Source organism: Meriones unguiculatus, chromosome 17 (assembly GCF_030254825.1).
Source record: "Meriones unguiculatus strain TT.TT164.6M chromosome 17, Bangor_MerUng_6.1, whole genome shotgun sequence".
Classification (NCBI taxonomy): domain Eukaryota; kingdom Metazoa; phylum Chordata; class Mammalia; order Rodentia; family Muridae; genus Meriones; species Meriones unguiculatus.
In genome coordinates, this window is record NC_083364.1 from 33,183,774 (window position 1) to 33,203,667 (window position 19,894).

The 19,894-nt window shown below is 41.9% G+C and overlaps 1 protein-coding gene across 2 annotated transcripts in view; it reads right to left on the reverse strand.

The window, feature by feature from the left end:
- Positions 1–19,894, reverse strand: part of Atp13a5 (ATPase 13A5) — a 130,631-nt gene that overhangs the window by 64,936 nt on the left and 45,801 nt on the right. For both annotated transcript variants that reach the window (XM_021661904.2, XM_060370167.1), the window contains exons 10-14: positions 16,760–16,930; positions 14,048–14,205; positions 9,213–9,401; positions 6,661–6,722; positions 3,614–3,764 (exon numbers count right to left, since the gene is read on the reverse strand). In XM_021661904.2, coding sequence (XP_021517579.2) covers positions 3,614–3,764; positions 6,661–6,722; positions 9,213–9,401; positions 14,048–14,205; positions 16,760–16,930 — 731 coding nt within the window. The remainder of the gene's footprint in view (positions 1–3,613; positions 3,765–6,660; positions 6,723–9,212; positions 9,402–14,047; positions 14,206–16,759; positions 16,931–19,894) is intronic.

The following is a 19,894-nucleotide window of genomic DNA, read 5'->3' on the forward strand; positions in this document are numbered from 1 at the left end:
AAGAAATAGGTCAATTTTTAGACACATATGACCTACCGATATTAAATCAAGAGAAGGTAAACACGCAAACAACTTAAACAGGTCCATTACAATCAGTAAAACTTAGCAGTGACAACAACAACAACAACAACAAAAAAAACACATCCCAGTGACTGGCAAACCAATGGCTGGCCCAACTCAAGACCCACCCCCTGGGAGAGAGGCAAGCCCTGACACTGTCAATGATGCTCTTCTATGTTTTCAGACTCGAGTCTAGCAGAACTGTCTTCTGAGAGGCTTCATCCAGCAGCTGATGGAAACAGATGCAGAGACCCACAGCCAAACAATAGGTCGAGCTTGGAGAGTTCTGTGGAGGAATAGGAGGAAGGATACAGGGAGCTAAGAGTATCTACTTCCACTCACAGAAGTGTGGAAGGACATAGCCTAGCTTGTTTTCCTGCCTAGAGGTCTTGATTGTAGCCTCAAACACTTTGGGGTTTTTGCTTTGGTTTTACCTTTACTCTACTTAGAGAAATGTACTGGAGAAGAAAATACAGTTTTTAAAGCACATTTTATAAATATGGGGACATCCTATTTGTTGCACTAGACCCTGTTCATAAAATGCTTTACTTATCTGTGTGCATAGCAGAGTATCATTAATAAGTGTCAGGGGCTGGCTTTCTCCTATAGGGTGTGCCTCATATTGGGCCAATCACTGATTGGCCATTCCCTCCATCTCTGTTCCATCTTTATTCCTATACTTCTTGTAGGTCAGACAAATTTTGGGCCAAAGGTTTTGTGGGTTGGTGTCCTCTTCTCCACTGGAAGTCACACCTGGCTACAGGAGGTGGTGACTTCAGGCTCAACTATCTTCTGAGAAGCTGATAGAAGCTGATAGAAACAGATGCAGAGACCCACAGCCAAACAAATAGGTAGAGCTGGGGGATTCTTGTAGAAGATTGGGAGGAAGGATTGAGGGAGATGGAGGGGTTAAGGACACCACAAGAAGACCTACAGAGTCAACTAACCTGGGCCCATGGTGGCTCACAGAGACTGAACCACCAACCAAAGATCATGAATGGGCTGGACCCAGGCCCCCTGCACATATGTAGCAGATGTACAGTTTGTTCTTCATGTGGGTCCCCTAACAATTAGAGAGGGGGCTGTCTCTGACTCTGTCACCTGCCTTTGGATCCCTTCTACGTAGCTGGACTGCCTTGTCTGGCCTCAGTGGGAGAAGATGCTCCTAGTCTTGTTGATACTTGTAATTACAAAGGTGGGTTAGTACCCATAAGGGGCCTCCCCTTCTCTGAGGCTAAGGAGAGGGGGGAAATAGGGGAGAAAGTGTGAGGGTGAGACTGGGGGAAGAAAAGGGAAGGTGGCTGTAATCAGCTTATAAAGTAAGTTTAGAAATAATTTTTTAAAAGAACTGATAGCAATATACATAAAAACATAATGGTAAGAAATAATGTCTATAAGCTTTATTGAAAGAGTACTAAAAATTTTTTAAGAAACAACTTTTAACAAAACAGTGAAGCTTTTTCTGACTTTTCCACCCAGACGTGTAACTGGTGGTAATGAATAACCCTAAGCTTGCTCTTCCTCCCTCTGTGTCTGGAGTCTTAGGGTACTACAGGGCTGTCATCCTTCCCTCAGAGCTCATTTGCATAAAGGATAGAGTTGAGGGGTCTTTCCAAGGTTGCCTCAGCTCTTTTTAGCCATTTATAGAGCCTAACCCTGCTGTGAATCTCAGTGTTGTTCAGTAGATAGTATTCAACAATTTTTAATGTGCAGAAAAATTAGTATAGATCTTTTAAAAATTATGCTTTACCTCCATAAAGATACTTATGAACTTCCTATATTGACAAGCAAACTATGTGATTCCAAATGTTGTATGTTTGTAATAAATAAGGTATTTAGGGTTAGTGAAAGTATTAAAGAAGAATATGTTATTCTTTAATAATCTCTTTCCATTAATAACTGAAATGTAGAACTGAGGAAGGTTAGTATAATTGTCTTCTGAATCTAAACTTGTTTTTTTTTTTTTTTCCCAGTAGTCCACATCACTTGCAAGTGTGGAAGATGATTTTTCTTGCTGAACCAAATGTACTTAGATAAAGAGATGCATTGCTCAAAAGCAATAAAAATAACTAGGAATAAACTTAACCAAGGATGTGGAAACCCTGTGCAATAAAAACTTCAAAGCATCGTTGAACAAAATTGAAAAAGACAGTAGAAGATGGATAGATCGCCCATGTTCATTGATTGGCAGAATCAATGTTATAGAAATTGCCATATTACCAAAAGCAGCCTGCAGGTTGAATTTGATCCACATAAAAGATTTTGCAGATGTTCCTCACAGAACTAGAAAAATACACTTCTAAAGTTCATGCAGATGTACAAAAGACTGCAAAGGATCAAAGCAATCCAAAACAAAAAGAACAATGCGAGAGGTGTCACAACAGCTGATGTCAAGTTATAGTACAGATCCATGGAAAAAAACTAGCATGGTACTAACACAAACACAGAATGTAGGTCGAGAGAACAGATAAGATCCAGTGATAAAGCAATTACAGACATCTGAACTTTCACAATATGTTTTATATATTAAAATATATTTTTCCATATGTATGGGAAAAAAACGCCCTTTCAGCTAATGGTCCTGGGACATGTGGATTTGCACATGCAAAATAAAACTACATTCCTATTGCCTACCTGGTAAAAATATTGATTTAAAATGCATCAAAGACTTTAATGTAAGACCTGGAATTTTAGATTTACTAGGGGGAAACAGTTCAAGATACAGACATGGTTGTGGAGTTTCTGAAAAAGGTTCCAACAGCTCAGGAAATAGCAGCAAGAACTGACAAATGGGACCACGACATTAACAGGCTGCACATCCAAGGAGACTAACAGAGTGAAGAGAGCATGTAAAGTGAGAGAGCAGCCACAACAAATGCTGATAGGGACTTAGAGAAAAAGAGACCCTTATATGCTGTTGGTAGTAATGTAAATCAGCCAGCTATTTTGAAAATCATGAAAAAAAAAGTTCCTGAAAAAACTAAAAATAAGATCACGATATGATCCTGTTTGCTATGGCACAGTCTACAACAGTGAAGACAGAGAATCAGCCTAAGTGTCCACCAATAAATAAGTGGATAAGAAAACAGTGGCGCACTTACAGAGCAGAGGGCTATTCATTCATCAAATGGAATGTCATTTGGAATGGAAATTCAGTGGAACAGGAGATCATATTAAGTGAAATAAGCTAAGCCCAGAAAGCCAAGTATTGCATATTTTCACTCATATGTGGTGCTTAGATTACATACACATATATACACCATATATGTAATGTGTACATACAAAAAAGATTATTTACAAATCAGAAGGATAATGCAGGGAAGGTCAGTCCATCAAAGTACATGATATTGACGAAAATGTGATAAATCCCATCACTTTGTATGATAAATCTATACTGATAAAAATTTGAAAAACAAATATTCATAATGATTACACACTTATAACAGTGATCAGTGATCAATGCCCATTTTCTAGATTTGTAACTGAACTCAAAAGGATCCAGTTCTACCAATAAAGGTTTCTTCAAATTTTCTTGATACAGTTATCACCTTACCCAGCCAGTGCCTTCAAACATTTTGAGGTCCAAAGGGTCTCCTTGAATGGTCCCATCAAGAAGGATCAGGGAGTGGCAGCTGGCCATGGCTGCACACAGCGGGCCCCAGGGCACAGCCTTGCCTGAGGCAAAGCTGTGGACTGCCTGGAAACTGGTTAAAAAGACAAGGTTAAAATCATCAGTAAAGTCATGTGTATGCTCCGCCCCTTATATCGTACCAAGGCAGCACTCCGGCTAGCTGACTCTTACCTTTTGCCCCTTCAGTGACTTTTCCTATTCCAAGGCACTGCTTCCTAAGCTCTGGGTACAGCCCATATAGGACCGAGTGAATAAATGTGGGGGCTGTGAAAATTATGACAGCAGGAAAGTGTTCCTGAACGTCAACAACCACAAACTAATCCAAAATCAAACGTGTGAGGAATCTAAGGTATTCTGTGCAGCTCTAACCCATGCTGCCTCCCATGGCTTCACTGCAGCCTTGGCTCTGTCCACACAGCCGCCCCAGGTTGCACAGTGCACACCAGGCAGAATCAAGGAACAAAGCCCAGAATCCCTGGGCTCAGAACATAAACTACTGTAACATTATAAATTGCAGTGTTTGTACTATACACACCAAACTTTCAGCTACAGAACATGATGGTTTAATCATGGAAAACGACTTTTAACATTTTCTCACTGTCATTCCTTAGTATGTATTAAATAAGTGTGTCTTTCTATCAGAACGTTTGGTTTCAAATTTGCTAGTTGCGTTGCCAGAAACATGAGTTTCATTATCAAAAGCATTCAAACATTGGCTTGGAATCAGGACTGAATGTGCAACAGTTTCTGATAAGGCCCTAAACATACTTCTGTTCTTTTGTAATATGTGTTTACATAAGGTAACATTCTCAGTATTGACAATTACAAGATCAAAACACTGATCAAGATGCTGGAGAGGGCCTGGCGCAGGTTCCAGAACCCTTTCGACAGCTCACAGCTAGCAGTAACAATTCAGGAGCATCTGTTTTGAGCCTCATGAATACCAGGTTCAAACACAGTGCATATGCCTATGCTCAGGACCCAAACAGATACTTAAAATGATTTTTTTTAAATCCTTTTAAATGTTAAAAGAAATCCTCAGAGAATCCGAAAAACCCAAGTATGCTCCTACTGTATCAAATAGTCAGCCAAGGTTTAATTCATTACCTAAAAACAAGAACATTCACCTTGTTACTATGTAAATTTGCTTTCGTCTTTAATACACTGTAAAATTGTGTAAATATATAAAGCGTAGGTTTAAAATAAATTTATGATTCATTATCAGTAAGTGTTTGGTTTGTATATTTGGTTTTTTACCTTTGTACCTCAAGCTGCTTACAGATTTTTTGGGGGGTGAAAGGGATCATACTCAGACACGTGCTGAGTCACTTGGTAATCAAGGCTACCTGCCCTAGCTCTACTTCACCTTACAGCTGCTGATCTACCAATATCCTTCGTGCCCTAATTCTAGAGCCAGACTAAGCTTCTTGCTTTGTCTCTACTTGTTCGGGGATTTTTCTGTTCATGGCCCTCTGCTTGCTTGGGCTTTTCAGTTTTCAGCCATAGCATTGTACCTGCAGAGGAATGTTTACCTAACTCTCCTTTGTGTTGGATGTGGATTTTCCTTTTGACATAGACTACCACAGGCCAATCAAGAACCAAATTTCAGGAGGCCTTGGATATAATCACATGGACTTTTGTGACATTGCATATAAATCCAGAAAGCCCTCTAAGCAGCCACATACTGTAAGGAAGAAATCTCTGGATTTACGAGATAACTGGGGAAGGAGGAAGCCTATTTAGTGGTCCAATCAACTGAAAGCAAACAGAGGCTTTGAACTGATTCTCATTACTCCCATTTCTTGCAGTCTACCACCATTTCCTGAAACTTCTTTCTAGTCCACACATCCTGCCAATGAAGCCTCTTCTTCCTCATTGACAGTTTAATATGGCATCATTTACCTTTATCCCTTCCTACTTTTGAACTGAACAGTGATTAAGTTTAGTTGATTCTACCCTTAAAAGCATCAGAGTACTAAGGTCACAGGAAGAAGATAGGAGTCCAAAGTACCAAGTTTTTTCCTTGTTTTTTTTTTTTTTTACCAAGTATTTTCCTCCTTCATTGCCCTGGATCACAGGCACCCTACTCCTCTGGACAGGGGCCTAATCTGTATGTCTGAATAGTCACATGCAAACACACATAAATAGAGCCAGAAATCAAGCCGTTCCCTGTGCTCAGCCTGGGCCATCTCCTGTAACCTTGCACTGTGCCTGTGCTGCATCTAGCTCCATGACTAGCTTGGTGAACAAGCTAGTGATGCCTGTCTGACAAAGGCATACTTCAGCCCTGCAGGAAGGGGCGAGGCTCACTCTTCCTTCTCCTGCTCTGCTCTGAGGGATGTATCTGTATGGTTATCTTCTTTGCTCTACCTTGACAGCCTTTAGTCCAGGTCTGTAAACTGTGCTTTTAAAAAATCTACCTCGTATGCCATCATTTTCAGAGAGCCATCGTTGATGCACTAAACTTCAAAAATCACTCTCTACCTTCAATCATCATGTGTCACAAAAATCAAAGCTACATGTTATATCAAAAAATGACTGTTCTGTCACCATTCTTATTTTTCTGTCTCCATAGTAATAACTGTTATGGCATGTGTTACACACTGAAGGTGAGTCCATTCTCGTGTCTTCATCCCAGTAGACTGTGAGCTCCACAGCGAGCCAATGGAGTTCCTTTCTGGGTCTCTGAACACACTTGTCTGCCCAACCTCGGGAAGCCTCGTGATCTTTAATTAAGCATAGTCTTGATTCTTACTCGTTTGGCTCCTTACTCATCTACCTCGTTCTATTGCATTTTTCATGTTGAATTTCCAGGTCTTCTTTTTTTTTTGTCTGACTTGGGGTACATTTAATTAAACAAGTTAAAATAATTGGGAGCCAGTGTAAATCTCATTTCACAAGCTTTACAAAGATGGATTTGAACTTCACCAAAGCAGCCTCCCACCATACATCCTGTCTTAGCGTCCTACCAGTTGGCAGCAGTAGGAACGGTCCCCCAGAGGTCCAGCCCATCTTCTGTGAGAGTTCCTGTCTGAATAAAAAGTTACAAGTGATTTTCAGCAGAATAGATAATGCTCTGATGTCATAATTTAAACAAAATCTAAGCATCCAAAAAAAAAAATAAACCAAAACAAAAACAAAAACAAAAACAAAAAACCCACAGCATATCCAGTCATCCAAAATTTTGACAATAATCATCTGTCCAAGAGGTTCCAGTTTCTATGTGATACTGTGCAAAGCTTTCTTTAATTCAGCTTGCATGTTGTCCTGTCTGCCGTTGTTGCTATAGACAGCTTCCTTAAGTGGAAATTCAGCAAGAGCTACCTCACAGCTGACTCTGCAGTGGGCACCTGATGTCTTTTCAAGACCAGTTAGTCCAAGACTCTTAGCATTTTGGTTCACCATAATTTTCTAAAATGATAGCCAATACAGTAGCCATTCAGATCACAATAAAATGTTGATAAACAACTTTCAGCCCAGAAACGGAATGAAATGTTAATCGTAGACATTAATTAAGGCCCATCGGCATGAGTTTTATTATCAGACCAAGAGGAAAGTGGTCATGAGATCCTCTGTATTATGAACAGTATTTGTCAGTTAATGTAACCTAGAAAGCAAATAGAAACGAGCCTATTATACCACTTTCCACATCCCAGCTGTTCATTAGCTGCATGCCCTGTGGACTTGCAGCCTTAGGCTAACCACTCAGAGTGAGTAGAGTGGCTGCTGCTGTTCCGAAACAGGTCAGGCAGTCATGACACTAAGAACAGACATCAGCAGCTCCCCCATGAGCTATTTAAAGCCATCTCCACAGAAAACACTGGGTTTCCCAGCTTCCTATTGGATGACACCATCTGTCATAATAACACGTTATATTGGTGTGATGGTTTACAGACATGGATTTGCAAGGTTCTCCTCCTTACAACTGAGCAAACACAGGAGAACCAGATAACTGTACTCCATGAGAAGACAGTGGTCTACAGGCTGGAAGACTAAACTAGAACCCAGAAAGCCTTCCTCCACCAGCAGGAATATAGGTGAGTTCCACCAGGCATGTGGGAAGGTAAAGCCCACTCTGGGTCTCCATATTAAAAGAATTAAAGAAATCCTTCTTTCTCAAATTTATTCAGCTTTCCCAAAAAGAGGCAGCATGCTCGGAGGAATCATTCCTTAAGGGTGACTTTTGTAAAGGAGCAATTTGCTGCGTTTCCCTCCCGCTTTCTCTAAGGTACCAACCTGTATGTTCACCATCCAAATCCCCTTGAGTTATTCCATTTCAGAAAGAATTAGCAGCTTAATTCAAACTGAGATGTTTTCTTTGGGAGGTTATGCTTTTAAGCATCAATGTTCTGTGCATGAACATAGAGAGATTTGACAGCAGGGTAAGAGAAATGAGACCGTGTTATTTCTCCACGTGAAAATGACCTCACACATCAAAAATAACCTCAAACAGAAAGAAAATGAAATTATTGTTAAAGTTCTAATCTTAAAAGAATAGAATGGAGAAAGAAAGACCTTTATCATAATGTTCAAGCCCAAGCTCAGACTGAATTGAAAATATGTCTTACAGATCATCTAACAAATCGAGAGAGAGAGAGAAATAAATACTTTCAGAAGCCCTGCAATATAACACTGATTGAAAATTAATTGTGGGGTATTCTGTTACAATATCCTGTGTGATCATAGTTTAAGCTTTTTACATGAAATAACGATGGAGACACTTTGTTTGGAAGTCAGGGCTAGAGTCCTCATTTTGACATGCCCAGTCAGGTGGAGAGGCAGCCCCTTTGGCCGTCAAGCAGATGATGATAATGAGGGTGCAGAGAAAAGTGTCACACAGAAAGTAAAATAAAAGCCTCTGGGGAAAATTATGTAAGGGACACGGTTTATAAAACATCCACCTATATTATAGACTCTTGTGACGCTGTTGGGTGTATGAGAATAGACACCATCAGAAATCAAGGAGCTGGAGTCTGACCATGAGTCTAAAGCCAAGCTGCTGCTCAGCTAACTCTCCAATTCCTTTCTGATGGAGAATGAGCACTGCTTTGTTGTTGTTTGCCAGATGAAAAGGGAAGGGAAAGGGGACGTAACATAATCTAAAAGACAGGCTGCTTTCACCTGGGCACAGCTGTGCCAGGTCCATTCATGCAGCTTCCCCTCAACTCTCCAGGCATAAGACTAGGAACAGTCTTTTCAGTTGTCCCCAGGTGGCCTTTCTATCACCCCTACTTCCCTTGTGTTGTGGTTTGAATGTTAACCCTCTCCTACATGCTCATGTGTTTGAATATCTGGGGACACTGTGGTTCAATATTTGGGGAAGGTTGGAGAACCTCTTGCCTAGGTCTTGAAGGTGATTGCCCACCTCCATTGCCACATTGCTTCCTGTGGTGGCCCCTCTGTGTGTGAACACGACCGACCATGGCCTCCCTGCCAGGATAGGCTGTCCTTGAGGCAAAGCAAATCTCTACTCCAGTACATCAAAACCATCAACCGCCAACCTGGTAAGTTTGGAACCCACTTTGTCAAAGCACACGAGGTTTATCTGGCCACACATGTTGATTCTTTGTGGGGAGATGCAGAAAATCATCTTCTTCTTGAGCCTTTTCTGGGCGTACACATTGCCTATGGTCAGGGCGGCTGGGAGCACGGGAGGAACAGTAGCAGTGAGGAGAATCAGAGCCATGGTTACGGTTTCTCTTGGAGGAACCTGAAGACAGGAGAAGGAAGCATACAGGTTAGCCCAGCAGGGCAAGATGGCACCTTCCTTGCAACCTTCTCCCTGCTGCCTCCTGTAACACCTGAGAGCCCTAGATCTCAGCTCAGAGAATTCTGGTGAGTTGGCTTCCTCAGTAGCTGGTCTCTTCATTGTACCTAAAAAATGCACATAGTGTCCCTATTATATAACAAAGATGGCCTTTTGGACCTCTGTTCCAAGTCTCCCTGACCCTTCATCACTCAATTTCCCTCCACCTGAACACCCAGCTCTCACCTCCATACACCTTCTGAACTCCCAGGGACTCACACGGGCATCACACTGCTCACGTGCGCTGGTCTTAGGTCATAATAGTTCACTCCAAAGCTTAACATTAGTTTTGAAATCTCCTCCCCTCACCAGGGCTAATGTCCTGGGCACAGGAGCTGTGGCTCATCACCTTTGAGTCCTTGTTTGTCTGAAAGTCTAAATCCCAGTTTAGTGTCCAGAGAAGAAGCAGTGCTCAGTGACCTGACAAACACTGGGATCATAGCTGCCAAGATCACCGCAGTGATCTTGGTGTGTTCTTAGCTCTGGGGTAGCCATTACTGATATCAGGTTTTCTCACTATGGCACACACAGGTCTGTACCAGATAACATTATCACATGCTTCCTACAACCACTGCTTTCTCCACTGTCTCCAGCTACTCATATAGAGGCATTCTGATCCTACAGACTCAAATGTTTCTAATCCTGAAGCAATGCTCACAGCAGCTGCCACAGGGCCTAAGTTTCTGACCCACAAGGTCTGGGGTCCAACCTCCAGCCTTGATGTGGACTGCATGTTGAGCCCTGTCCAGGAAACGGTCACTTCTAGGATATGCCAAGGTTTACTTTGCTTTTCTTTTTAAAATTTTTTTATTATTATCATTTATTACAATTTATTCAATTTGTATCCTGGCTGTGGTCCCCTCCCTTTCCCCCTCCTAATCCCACCCTTTTCTCCCCCTAGTCCCTAGTGCCCTGCCCTAGTTCACTGATAAGTGAGGTCTTCCTCCCCTTCTATTTGACGTTAGCCTATCAGGTCTCATTAAGACTGGTTGCACTGTCTTCCTCTGTGGCCTGGCAAGGGTGCACCCCCCAAGGGGAGGTGTTCAGAGAGCCTGTTACTGCCAGAGAAAGCCCTTCTTTCCCTTACTATGGAACCCACTTGGAGACTGAGTCTATGGGCTACATCTGAGCCAGGGTTTTATGTCCTCTCCATGCATTGTCCTAGGTTGGGGTATCAGTCTCTGCAGGATCCCCAGGATTCAGGTTTGTTTTGTTGTTTTTTTTTTTTTTTTTTTTTTGGCTTTCTTGGTCTCCTTTTGGAGCTCTTGTCCCCTCCAGGTCTTTCTATCTCCCCCTTCTTTTATAAGATAACCAGCACTCTGCCCAAAGTTTGGCTATGAGTCTCAACCTCTGCTTCGATACCTCAATCTATTAGTAGAGTCTTTCAGAGGTTGTCGGTGGTAGGCTCCTGTCCTGTTCCCCATCTCCTTCTGTATCCGATATCTATAGCATTTGTCCTTATAAATGAGGACTGAGAGTCTTCCCTAGGGTCTTTCTTGTTGCTTAGCTTCTTTAGGAGCATAAATTTTAGTATGTTTATCCTATATTATATGGCTAATATCAACTTATGAGTGAATATATACCATGTGTGTCTCTCTGCTTCTGGATTACCTCACTCAAGATGACCTTTGCTTATTCCCACCATTTGCCTGCAAATTTCACGATTCCTTGTTTTTAATTGCTGAGTAGTATTCCATTGTGTAAATGTAGCACAATCTCTGTATCCATTCCACCACTGAGGGACATCTAGGTTTCCAGCTTCTGGCTATTTTGAATAGAGCTGCTACAAACAGGGGTCCACATGAATGCACAGCAGAGTGAACTCTCGCCACCAGAGAAACCTTCAGAGGTCACAAATGACAACCCCTCCTTCCCTGATCACCAGTGAAGGGAAGCACGCACATGAACTTGGTACCCTGTTGCTTAAAGGAAAGAAGGCAACAGATCTGGAAAGGAAAAGTAAATGCTTAATTCTGCTCCAGACAACAAACAGAGAGCATGGGCAAAGCCACTTATCTCATGTTCAGGGTTGCTTGGGATACTACTTTCAAAACTGCATGGAAAACGTTAAAGCTAGATGGGACAGTAAAGACCCCCTTCATGTGTTGTCACTTGAGTTTTTGATCTTAGGCATTCTGATCAGTGCAAGGTGAAATCTCAGGGTCATTTTGATTTACATTTCCCTGATAGATAAGCATGCTGAGCATTTCTTTAAGTATTTCTCTGACATTCGGTATTCCTCTATTGAGAGTTCTCTGCTTAGCTCTGTATCCCATTTTCTTAATTGGATTACTCGATTTGTTGCTTTAAGTTCTTGAGTTCTTTATGTATTCTGGATATTAGCCCTCTGTCAGATACAAGGTTGGTGAAGATCTTTTCCAGTCTGAAGGCTGTTGTTTTGTTCTGATGACAGTGTCCTTTGCTTTACAGAAGTTTTTCAGTTTCCTGAGGTCCCATTTATTGATTATTGCTCTTAGAACCTGTGCTGTTGGTGTTCTGTTCAGGAAGTTTACTCCTGTGCCAATGAGTTCAAGGCTTTTCTCCAATTTTTCTTCTAAATAGATTTAGTGTGTCTAGTTTCATGTTGAAGCCTTTGATCCACTTGGACTTTAGTTTTGTGCAGGGTGATAAGTATGGATCTATTTGCATTTTTCTACATGTAGACATCCAGTTAGGCCAGCACCATTTGTTGAAGATACTGTCTTTTTTCCATTGGATGGTTTTGGCATCTTTGTCAAGAGGGATATCGAATGGCAGAGAAATATTTAAATAAATGTTCAACATCCTTAGTCATCAGGGAAATGCAAATCAAAACGACCCTGAGATTTCACTTTACACCCATCAGAATGGCTAATATCGAACACTCAAGTGACAACACATGCTGGAGAGGATGAGGAGAAAGGGGAACCCAGCTCTATTGCTGGTGGGAATGTAAACTTGTACAACTACTTTGGAAATCCATCTGGTGCTTTCTCAGACAATTAGGAATAGCACTACCTCAAGAACCAGCTATATCACTCCTAGGCATATATCCAAAAGATGCTCAAGTATACAACGAGGACATTTGCTCAACCATGTTCATAGCTTCTTCATTTGTAATAACCAAAATCTGGAAACAACCCAGATGTCCCTCAATTGAGGATGGATATAGAAATTGTGGTACATTTACACAATGGAATACTACTCAGCAATTAAAAACAAGGAAATCATGAAATTTTCAGGCAAATGGTGGGAACTAAAAAGATCATCCTGAGTGAGGTATCCCAGAAGCAAAAAGATACACATGGTATGTAGTCACTTCTAAGTGGTTATTAGATATATAATATAGGATAATCATCCTAAAATCTGTAGACCTAAAGACTCTAAGCAAGAAGGAGGACCCTGGGTAAGATGTTCAATTCTCATTCAGAAAGGCAAATGGGATAGACATCAGGAGAGGGTGAAAACAAGGAGCAAAACATGAACCTACCCACAGAGGGCCTCTGAAAGACTGTCGAATAGGATATTAAAACAGATGCTGAGACTCATAGCCAAACTTTGGGCAGAGAACAGGGAATCTTATGAAAGAAGGGGGAGATAGAAAGACCTGGAGGGGACAGGAACAACACAACCAAAAAAAAATCTGAGCCCAGGGGTCTTTTCTGAGAGTGATACTCCAACCAAGGACCATGCATAGAGATAATCTAGAACCTCTGTACAGGTGTAGCCCATGGCAGTTCAGTCTCCAAGTGGGTTCCATAGTAATGGGAACAGGGACTGTCTCTGACATGAACTCAGTGGCTGGCTCTTTAATCACTTCCCCCTGATTGGGGGCAGCCTTACCAGGCCACAGAGGAAGACAATGCAGACAGTCCTAATGAGACCTAATAGGCTAGGGTCAGATGGAAGGGGAGGAGGACCTCCCCATCAGTGGAATGGGGAAGGGGCACAGGAGGAGAAGAGGGAGGGAGGACAGGATAGGGAGGGAATGAAGGAGGGGGCTACAGCTGGGATACAGAGTGACTAAATTGTAATAAACAATATATATATATTTAAAAAGATGCCCTTCATTCTGACCTCTTCCTACCCTGCTCGGCTTCTCCCTTAATTGCTTATCAATTCTAGAAGGCACTTATATTTTTCTGTGTTGTGTTTATTTTTCTCATCTAATTAAGTGGATGTTGAAAAACATGTATTTCTTATAAAGCTCTCTGGGCTTGCCTATTTTCCATGTCATGACCGGAGAAACCTCTCATTACAAACCAAATGGTGAAGTAGTCAATGAACTGCACAACAGTGTGTGTGTGTGTGTGTGTGTGTGTGTGTATTTATGGAAATGAAGACCAGAGCCTTGTACATGCTAAGCAAGCACTCTACCACTGAGCTAGCTGTATTTCCAGCCAAGTCTTTTCATGCCGGAGATGTAGGAATAGAATATTTCTACAACCTGAGAAAGTTCTTTTGGACAGCATTGATTCACAGAATGGTGGGATCTAGAGTCAATCTTATCTAACCCTCTGGAGTTAGGTCTTGATAAACTATGATTGGCAAGACTTATTCGCAGTACTTACTTCATGGTACATGTAGACACCTAGGGCATAGAAAAATCCCACAACACCAATGCAGGCCAGGAACACAATGAACTTGAAGGCATCGTTATACAGTTTGAAGTTCAGAGGTCGGGGGTACAGGATGGATCTCACCAAGTCCCCTTTTGCTGTATTATAGCCTAGGAAGATAACCACAGAGGGTGAGGGTCTCAGCTTCTTTCCAAACCTCAGTGGTCATGTCACTAGAGTCTGAGATGGAAACAGCACTGCTCTGATCTAACAGTGCATTTGCCTTCCTTGCCAAAACTCGCTGAGAACAATCAGTTGCAGTCACTCAGCCCTGTTTAATTCCTCTTGTTCTGGGAGTTGGAGCCTCCGTGGTCTCCACAGTACACCATCCGTTCATCTGCAGAGTTAAGAAAAACCAGGCTTGGGAGTTGAAAACGGTGACCAGAGCAAATGAGATGCCAAGAAAAACTTTGAAAAAGCAGTTATGTGTTGAAAAAAGATACAGGTTAGAAAATAACTGAAGATTTAATGAAGCAGAAGGCCTAAGGTGAGTGATTTCTTTAAAATATAGGTGCATAGGCTGAAGCTCAAAGTTCAAGGCACAGTACTGAAAGTCCCGTTCAATGTCATCTACTTCTATCGTGATAGACTGTCGTAACTACTCAGTGGTCCCAGAAGACCCTTGCACTTTCAATTTTGTGCCTACCTTTCTAGCTCTAATATTATTTGCTAAACCCTCCCTCACCCTATCAGGATTTGTTTCAAATGACGCCTCACCCAAGAGTGTTTCCTGAATCCTACATCCATCCTTGAACCAAGAATAATCCATTCCCTGTAATACTTGGTCATATGGCATCTGTCACCACTCCATAGCTTAGTTAACTGAGCTAATCGTGAGTGCATCCATCTGTCTCTTCTATCATACCATAACCTTAAGGAGCAAGTGTTAATTTGTTAACTTTCATAACATTCAGTAAATGTTCATTTCTGCCTTACTTCCTGACGAAAATGGTTGGCTGCTCTATGTTTTAAGTATGAGTCAGGTGTATAAGAATAAAGTGGGCCTTGTCCCTATTTCTTGCTGGTTTTCTCAACATGACTTTCTGGACTTTGGAGAACAGAAGCTTAGTTTCTCTCCAAGCTGCTATCTAAGCTCATTGGAGGCACTCATAAAAAGGCATAGTCTCTTAGTTCAGCTTCTTGCTAATGTGAAAATATCATTGCTTTATAGGACTTTAAACATTAGTTTCTGAGTATTAGTCTCAGAAAAGACCCCTGTGCCGAGACTTTTTGGTTCTGTTATTCTCTTTCTGGAGCTCCTGTCCCCTCCAAGTCTTTCTATCTCCCCCTTCTTTCATAAGATTCCCTGAACTCCCCCCAAAGTATGGCTATGAGTCTCAGTATATGTTTTGATACCCTGCTGGGTAGAGTCTTTCCAAAGCCCTCTGTGATAGGCTCCTGTCCTGTTCCCTGTTTTCTCCCTCTTCCGATGTCCTATCTCCGTCTCATTTGATCACCTCCACCTGAGGGGAGAGCAACCTTACAGGCCACAGAGGAAGACAAAGAAGCCAGTCCTGATGAGACTTGATAGACTATGGTCAGATGGAAGGGAGGAGGATCTCCCCTACCATTGGACTGGGGAGGGGCATAGGAGAAGAAAACAGAGGGTGGGATTGTGAGGGGATGAGGGAGGGGGTTACAGCTGAGATACAAAGTGAATAAACTCTAACTAAAAAAAAAAAAAACACATTAGTTTCTGTATGCACATCTGGCTGAGGGATGCTAACTTGTTTTTAACACAGAAGCCATATTTTAAAATTAAAACAGTATTCAGCTAGCATAACTGAATTCATAAATCAAAACACAGTATCAAAAAGCAAGATTTTTATTTTTTTTGTCTATGGATGTGTATAGCGGCACAAACACACACTGAGCTTGGACCAGGTCATGGGAGGCCTTGGTTGTGTAATGTCATGTGAATATGAAAATGAATACAGCTATGAAAACATTCTGAGCATGATAGGAATGTACTACTGGGAACTGAGCTAAGAAAATGTGTCTGTGGTGACAGGCTGAGTAACAGTTTAGAGAGAGATTAGAGTAAAAGCTGAAAGAAAACAGTCAAAAAAAGTGTTTCTGGGTACGATAGTGCAGACTTGAAATGACGAAGCCTGCATAAATGACAAGCATGACAGGGAAGGCAAGGGGACCATGACTCAGCAGGTGGTAGCAGAGTCCTTTGGTCTGAGAGAAAGAGAAAGATGATATTAACAGCTGGGCTAGATGTAATGCTGTTCATAGAGAGGCAATTGAAGACATGAGGTCATGTCTAGACCTTTGATCCTGAAGTGTCTGCAGATCACTCAGGTGGTGGTATCCAGCAAGCAACTTTTGGAGATGAAAAATCCTTCCTGGTTGTTGTGACTGGAATTCGTTTGCAGGGAAACACTCAAAGGAAGCATGGGGGGTGGGGGAAGACAAGCCCACAGCCACAAGCCTTTAGGGAAATTTCCAACATCTTGCATGCCACTCATTGCATGTACGGGTTCAATGAATGTTCAATATAAAGTGATGGCAACTTAGAATCAGAAGGGTTTGGTTAGGAAAGAGTATGGCTGCTGTTACCAGAATATGGCAAACTCCAAAATCCTACGCAAAATTTCCCACCTCCAAGTCTCCCCACCTCCAGCATGACTCAAGTTTGCCATAGTTGGATCCACTCACCTATCTGCAGAACAACAGCTCTCACAGGTCTCTCCCCAGATGGCTTGACCTGGATCACTTCCGTTCCACAGAAAAGCACGTGTTTCCGGTAGTCCTCCAAGCTGTGGGATTTCCAGGGCATGGTGTTTTCCGTTTGGGGCAATGGTGTCTTTGTAACAGGTATACTTTCTCCTAAAGAAGGTTGCATTTTGTTGATTTTGTGTAAACTCGGGTAGTCAGAATGGGTGGAGGCCAGTTTCAAGAGACTGTATGACCGTAAGCAAACCCGTTTTAGCACTCATCCCATGAGTCAATTGCCTGGTCAGGGATGCCTACGGCTCATGCAATGGTAGGCTTGATTCTAGTTTAAATATATGCCTAAACTCTGCTTATCACTCCTGGGTATGAAATGTGTGGTTTCTTCTTCTTCACAATTTAGTGAGCAGTTAAATTATCAGCTAGCCATGTGCTAAGCATCCATCACCCAGCACTGTTCCAGAAGCTGTAAACATGTGCTTGCTTATTTCGACTCGCCTTTTCTTTGGCCATTTATTCATGCATCTACACATTTCCCCATTTATTCCACAAATACCTTAAAGTGCTTACTCTATGCCAGAAACTGACGTGCTGGGAATGTAACATACACAAGAGACAGAAGCCCTGTCCTTATCAAGCTCAGGGTCCCATGCTGGAAAATCACAGTCCTTCTAGACAGTTCCCAGGTGACTCCTAAGGAAGCCTCCATTTCACTTTTACTAGTTAGGGTTTCAATTGCTGTGACAAAGTACCAGGATCAAAAAGCAAGCTGGGAAGCAAACAGTTTGTTTGGCTTACATTTCCATGTGGTAGCCGATCACTGAAGGAAGTCAGAACGGGTCCTCAAACAGGGCAGTAACATGGAGGCAGGAGCTGATGCAGAGGCCATAAAGGGGTGATGCTTACTGGCCTGTTTTCTATGCCTTGCTCAGCCTGCTTTCCTGTAGAACCCAGGACCAGCCAGCCCAGGAATGGCACCATCCACAATTGGCTAGGCCCTCCCCCATCAATCACCAATTTAGAAATGCCCTACAGGCTTACGGTCAGTCTCATATTATGCAACATTTTCTTAATTGAAGGTCTCTCCTTTCAGATAACTTTAGCCTGTGTCCAGGTCACATGAAACTATCCAGCACACCATTATCCTATTTCCTATGAAAAATATTTCTTTTCCCTTGCCATTAACAAACTAAACTCTAGACTCTGTTGCTAGGTCCCCCAAGCCCACAGGAACTCCAATGGCCTCCATGGTTAATCCCTATGGAAGCTCCAACTTAGCAGGCCCCTTGTTGACCCTTTGGCCAACCCCTCAATGCCTCCTGGTATTGGCTGCTACAGACTCTGTCTCCTTCCCCTGGAAGGTGACATTCTGTAAGACAGATGGTCCGAGGTACAAACAACACAAGCTAGACGTTCAAAAGAACACGTTTCACAGACACCCCCACCCTGCCAAAATTGTCAATAATACTTCTTAGTTCCAAGATTTAAAATGTACTAGACCAAATTTAAAATTCATCACTCTTTTGTTAAATGTCCAATTAGCAAAATAATATGCCATCTTCCTAATTTAGAAAAGGCATTATATTGACTGTAGTAACATTTCTTTCTTATCTCTCTAGGTAATAACTGAGGGCAGGAACGTTGTCATATAGAATTTTTTGTACTTCTCATTTTACTCTATGGCATATAATAGGTTCAAAGATGTGTTTTCTGCTAGCTGTATGACTGAGTTAATAAAAGCAATTACTTAGGTTATTCTATTAATGTTCCTTCAAAGCTGGCTTCTAGTGTGGAATATGTTTACATTGTAAGGTTTAAGAAGCTATAACACTTTTTATTGCAGTCTTAAATATTCTTCAGCAAATCCCTTAAGCTGAGAACTGCCCTTACTCTATTTTCTTTGAAACAGTGATGACTTTCATCCATTGTGTAGATGTACTAATTGCATCTTAACTGACTCTGTAGAAGACAGAGAACTATGTAGCCATCCTCCAGATAATTGTACCACATTATTTTTGAAGTCAGCTCCTATAATACGTAGATATTTTCACATTACTCTGTGACAAAAAAAAATTCTTTCAGAAGATTGCTTTGACTAAATAGCAACTAGTTTCTTTTTATAAACCCCAGTGAAATTGGAGACAGACAGCTGCTGATCAAATAAAGTCACCTCAAGATACTGTTTGGGAAATGACAGTCCAGGCAGACAAATTTACATAGAATTAATATTAATTATATAGTATTAAGAATTACATGTCTGGGCCTTTCTGGGGAGTCCAAAAAAGATGGATTTACCTGAAAAAATTAGGGTGCAAGGAAGTTGGAGTGCGTTTCAGAAGGAAGTACTTCGATTGTGCACTCTCAATTACAGAGTTGGCACCAGGGACCTTGAGACCTCAGCATCTGTCAGAAAGAGATTCTACCACGTCCCCACAGAGCTAGATGCCACTTCATGCTGACAATGCTTGAAATGCCATGCTCTTGTTTATTGCATCACTGGGATTGTTTGACAGAAAATGACCCACCAGCGGAGCCAGTTTTCCTGTCTCTTGCTGATCCCAGCCCAGTGCCTGGCTCACAACAAGCATTTCAGAACTTGTATCAAGTAGACAGGTGAACACACAAGAGAAAGGATGGGTGAGAAGAAGAGAGGGAAAAAATGAAAGAAGAGATAGAGGAAGAGTTCTGATCTAGCAATCACTTGCAAGCTTGTGCCTCAGAATATCAACTCAGAAAGACTGCAAAGGAAACATCCTGTGTGTTCCTGTCAGGTCACTGCATCTGTCCTGAACTTCAAATCAATCAGTTCTTTCATGAGTAGTAAGAGGAGGAAGAATGACACCTTCTCTTCTTTAAGCATCCCCAAGGGAAGCAAAAGGCACTGGCTAGAAGCATAGGCTCTAGGGAAGCAATGCCTTGGCTTGGGTGTTTTTCTTCCTGAAGCAGTTGTTAGGAATGTGTGTTATCTATGGCTCTCGTGTTTTCCGTATGTTTCGGGAACCTTCTCAGACTCTCTCATCGCTGTACCCCCACTAGATTTTCTGCTAATAAACTGGTGAAATCCAGAATGAAGAGCTAAACAACAAAAATATGCACCCGGATCTCAGGGGCACTGCTTTG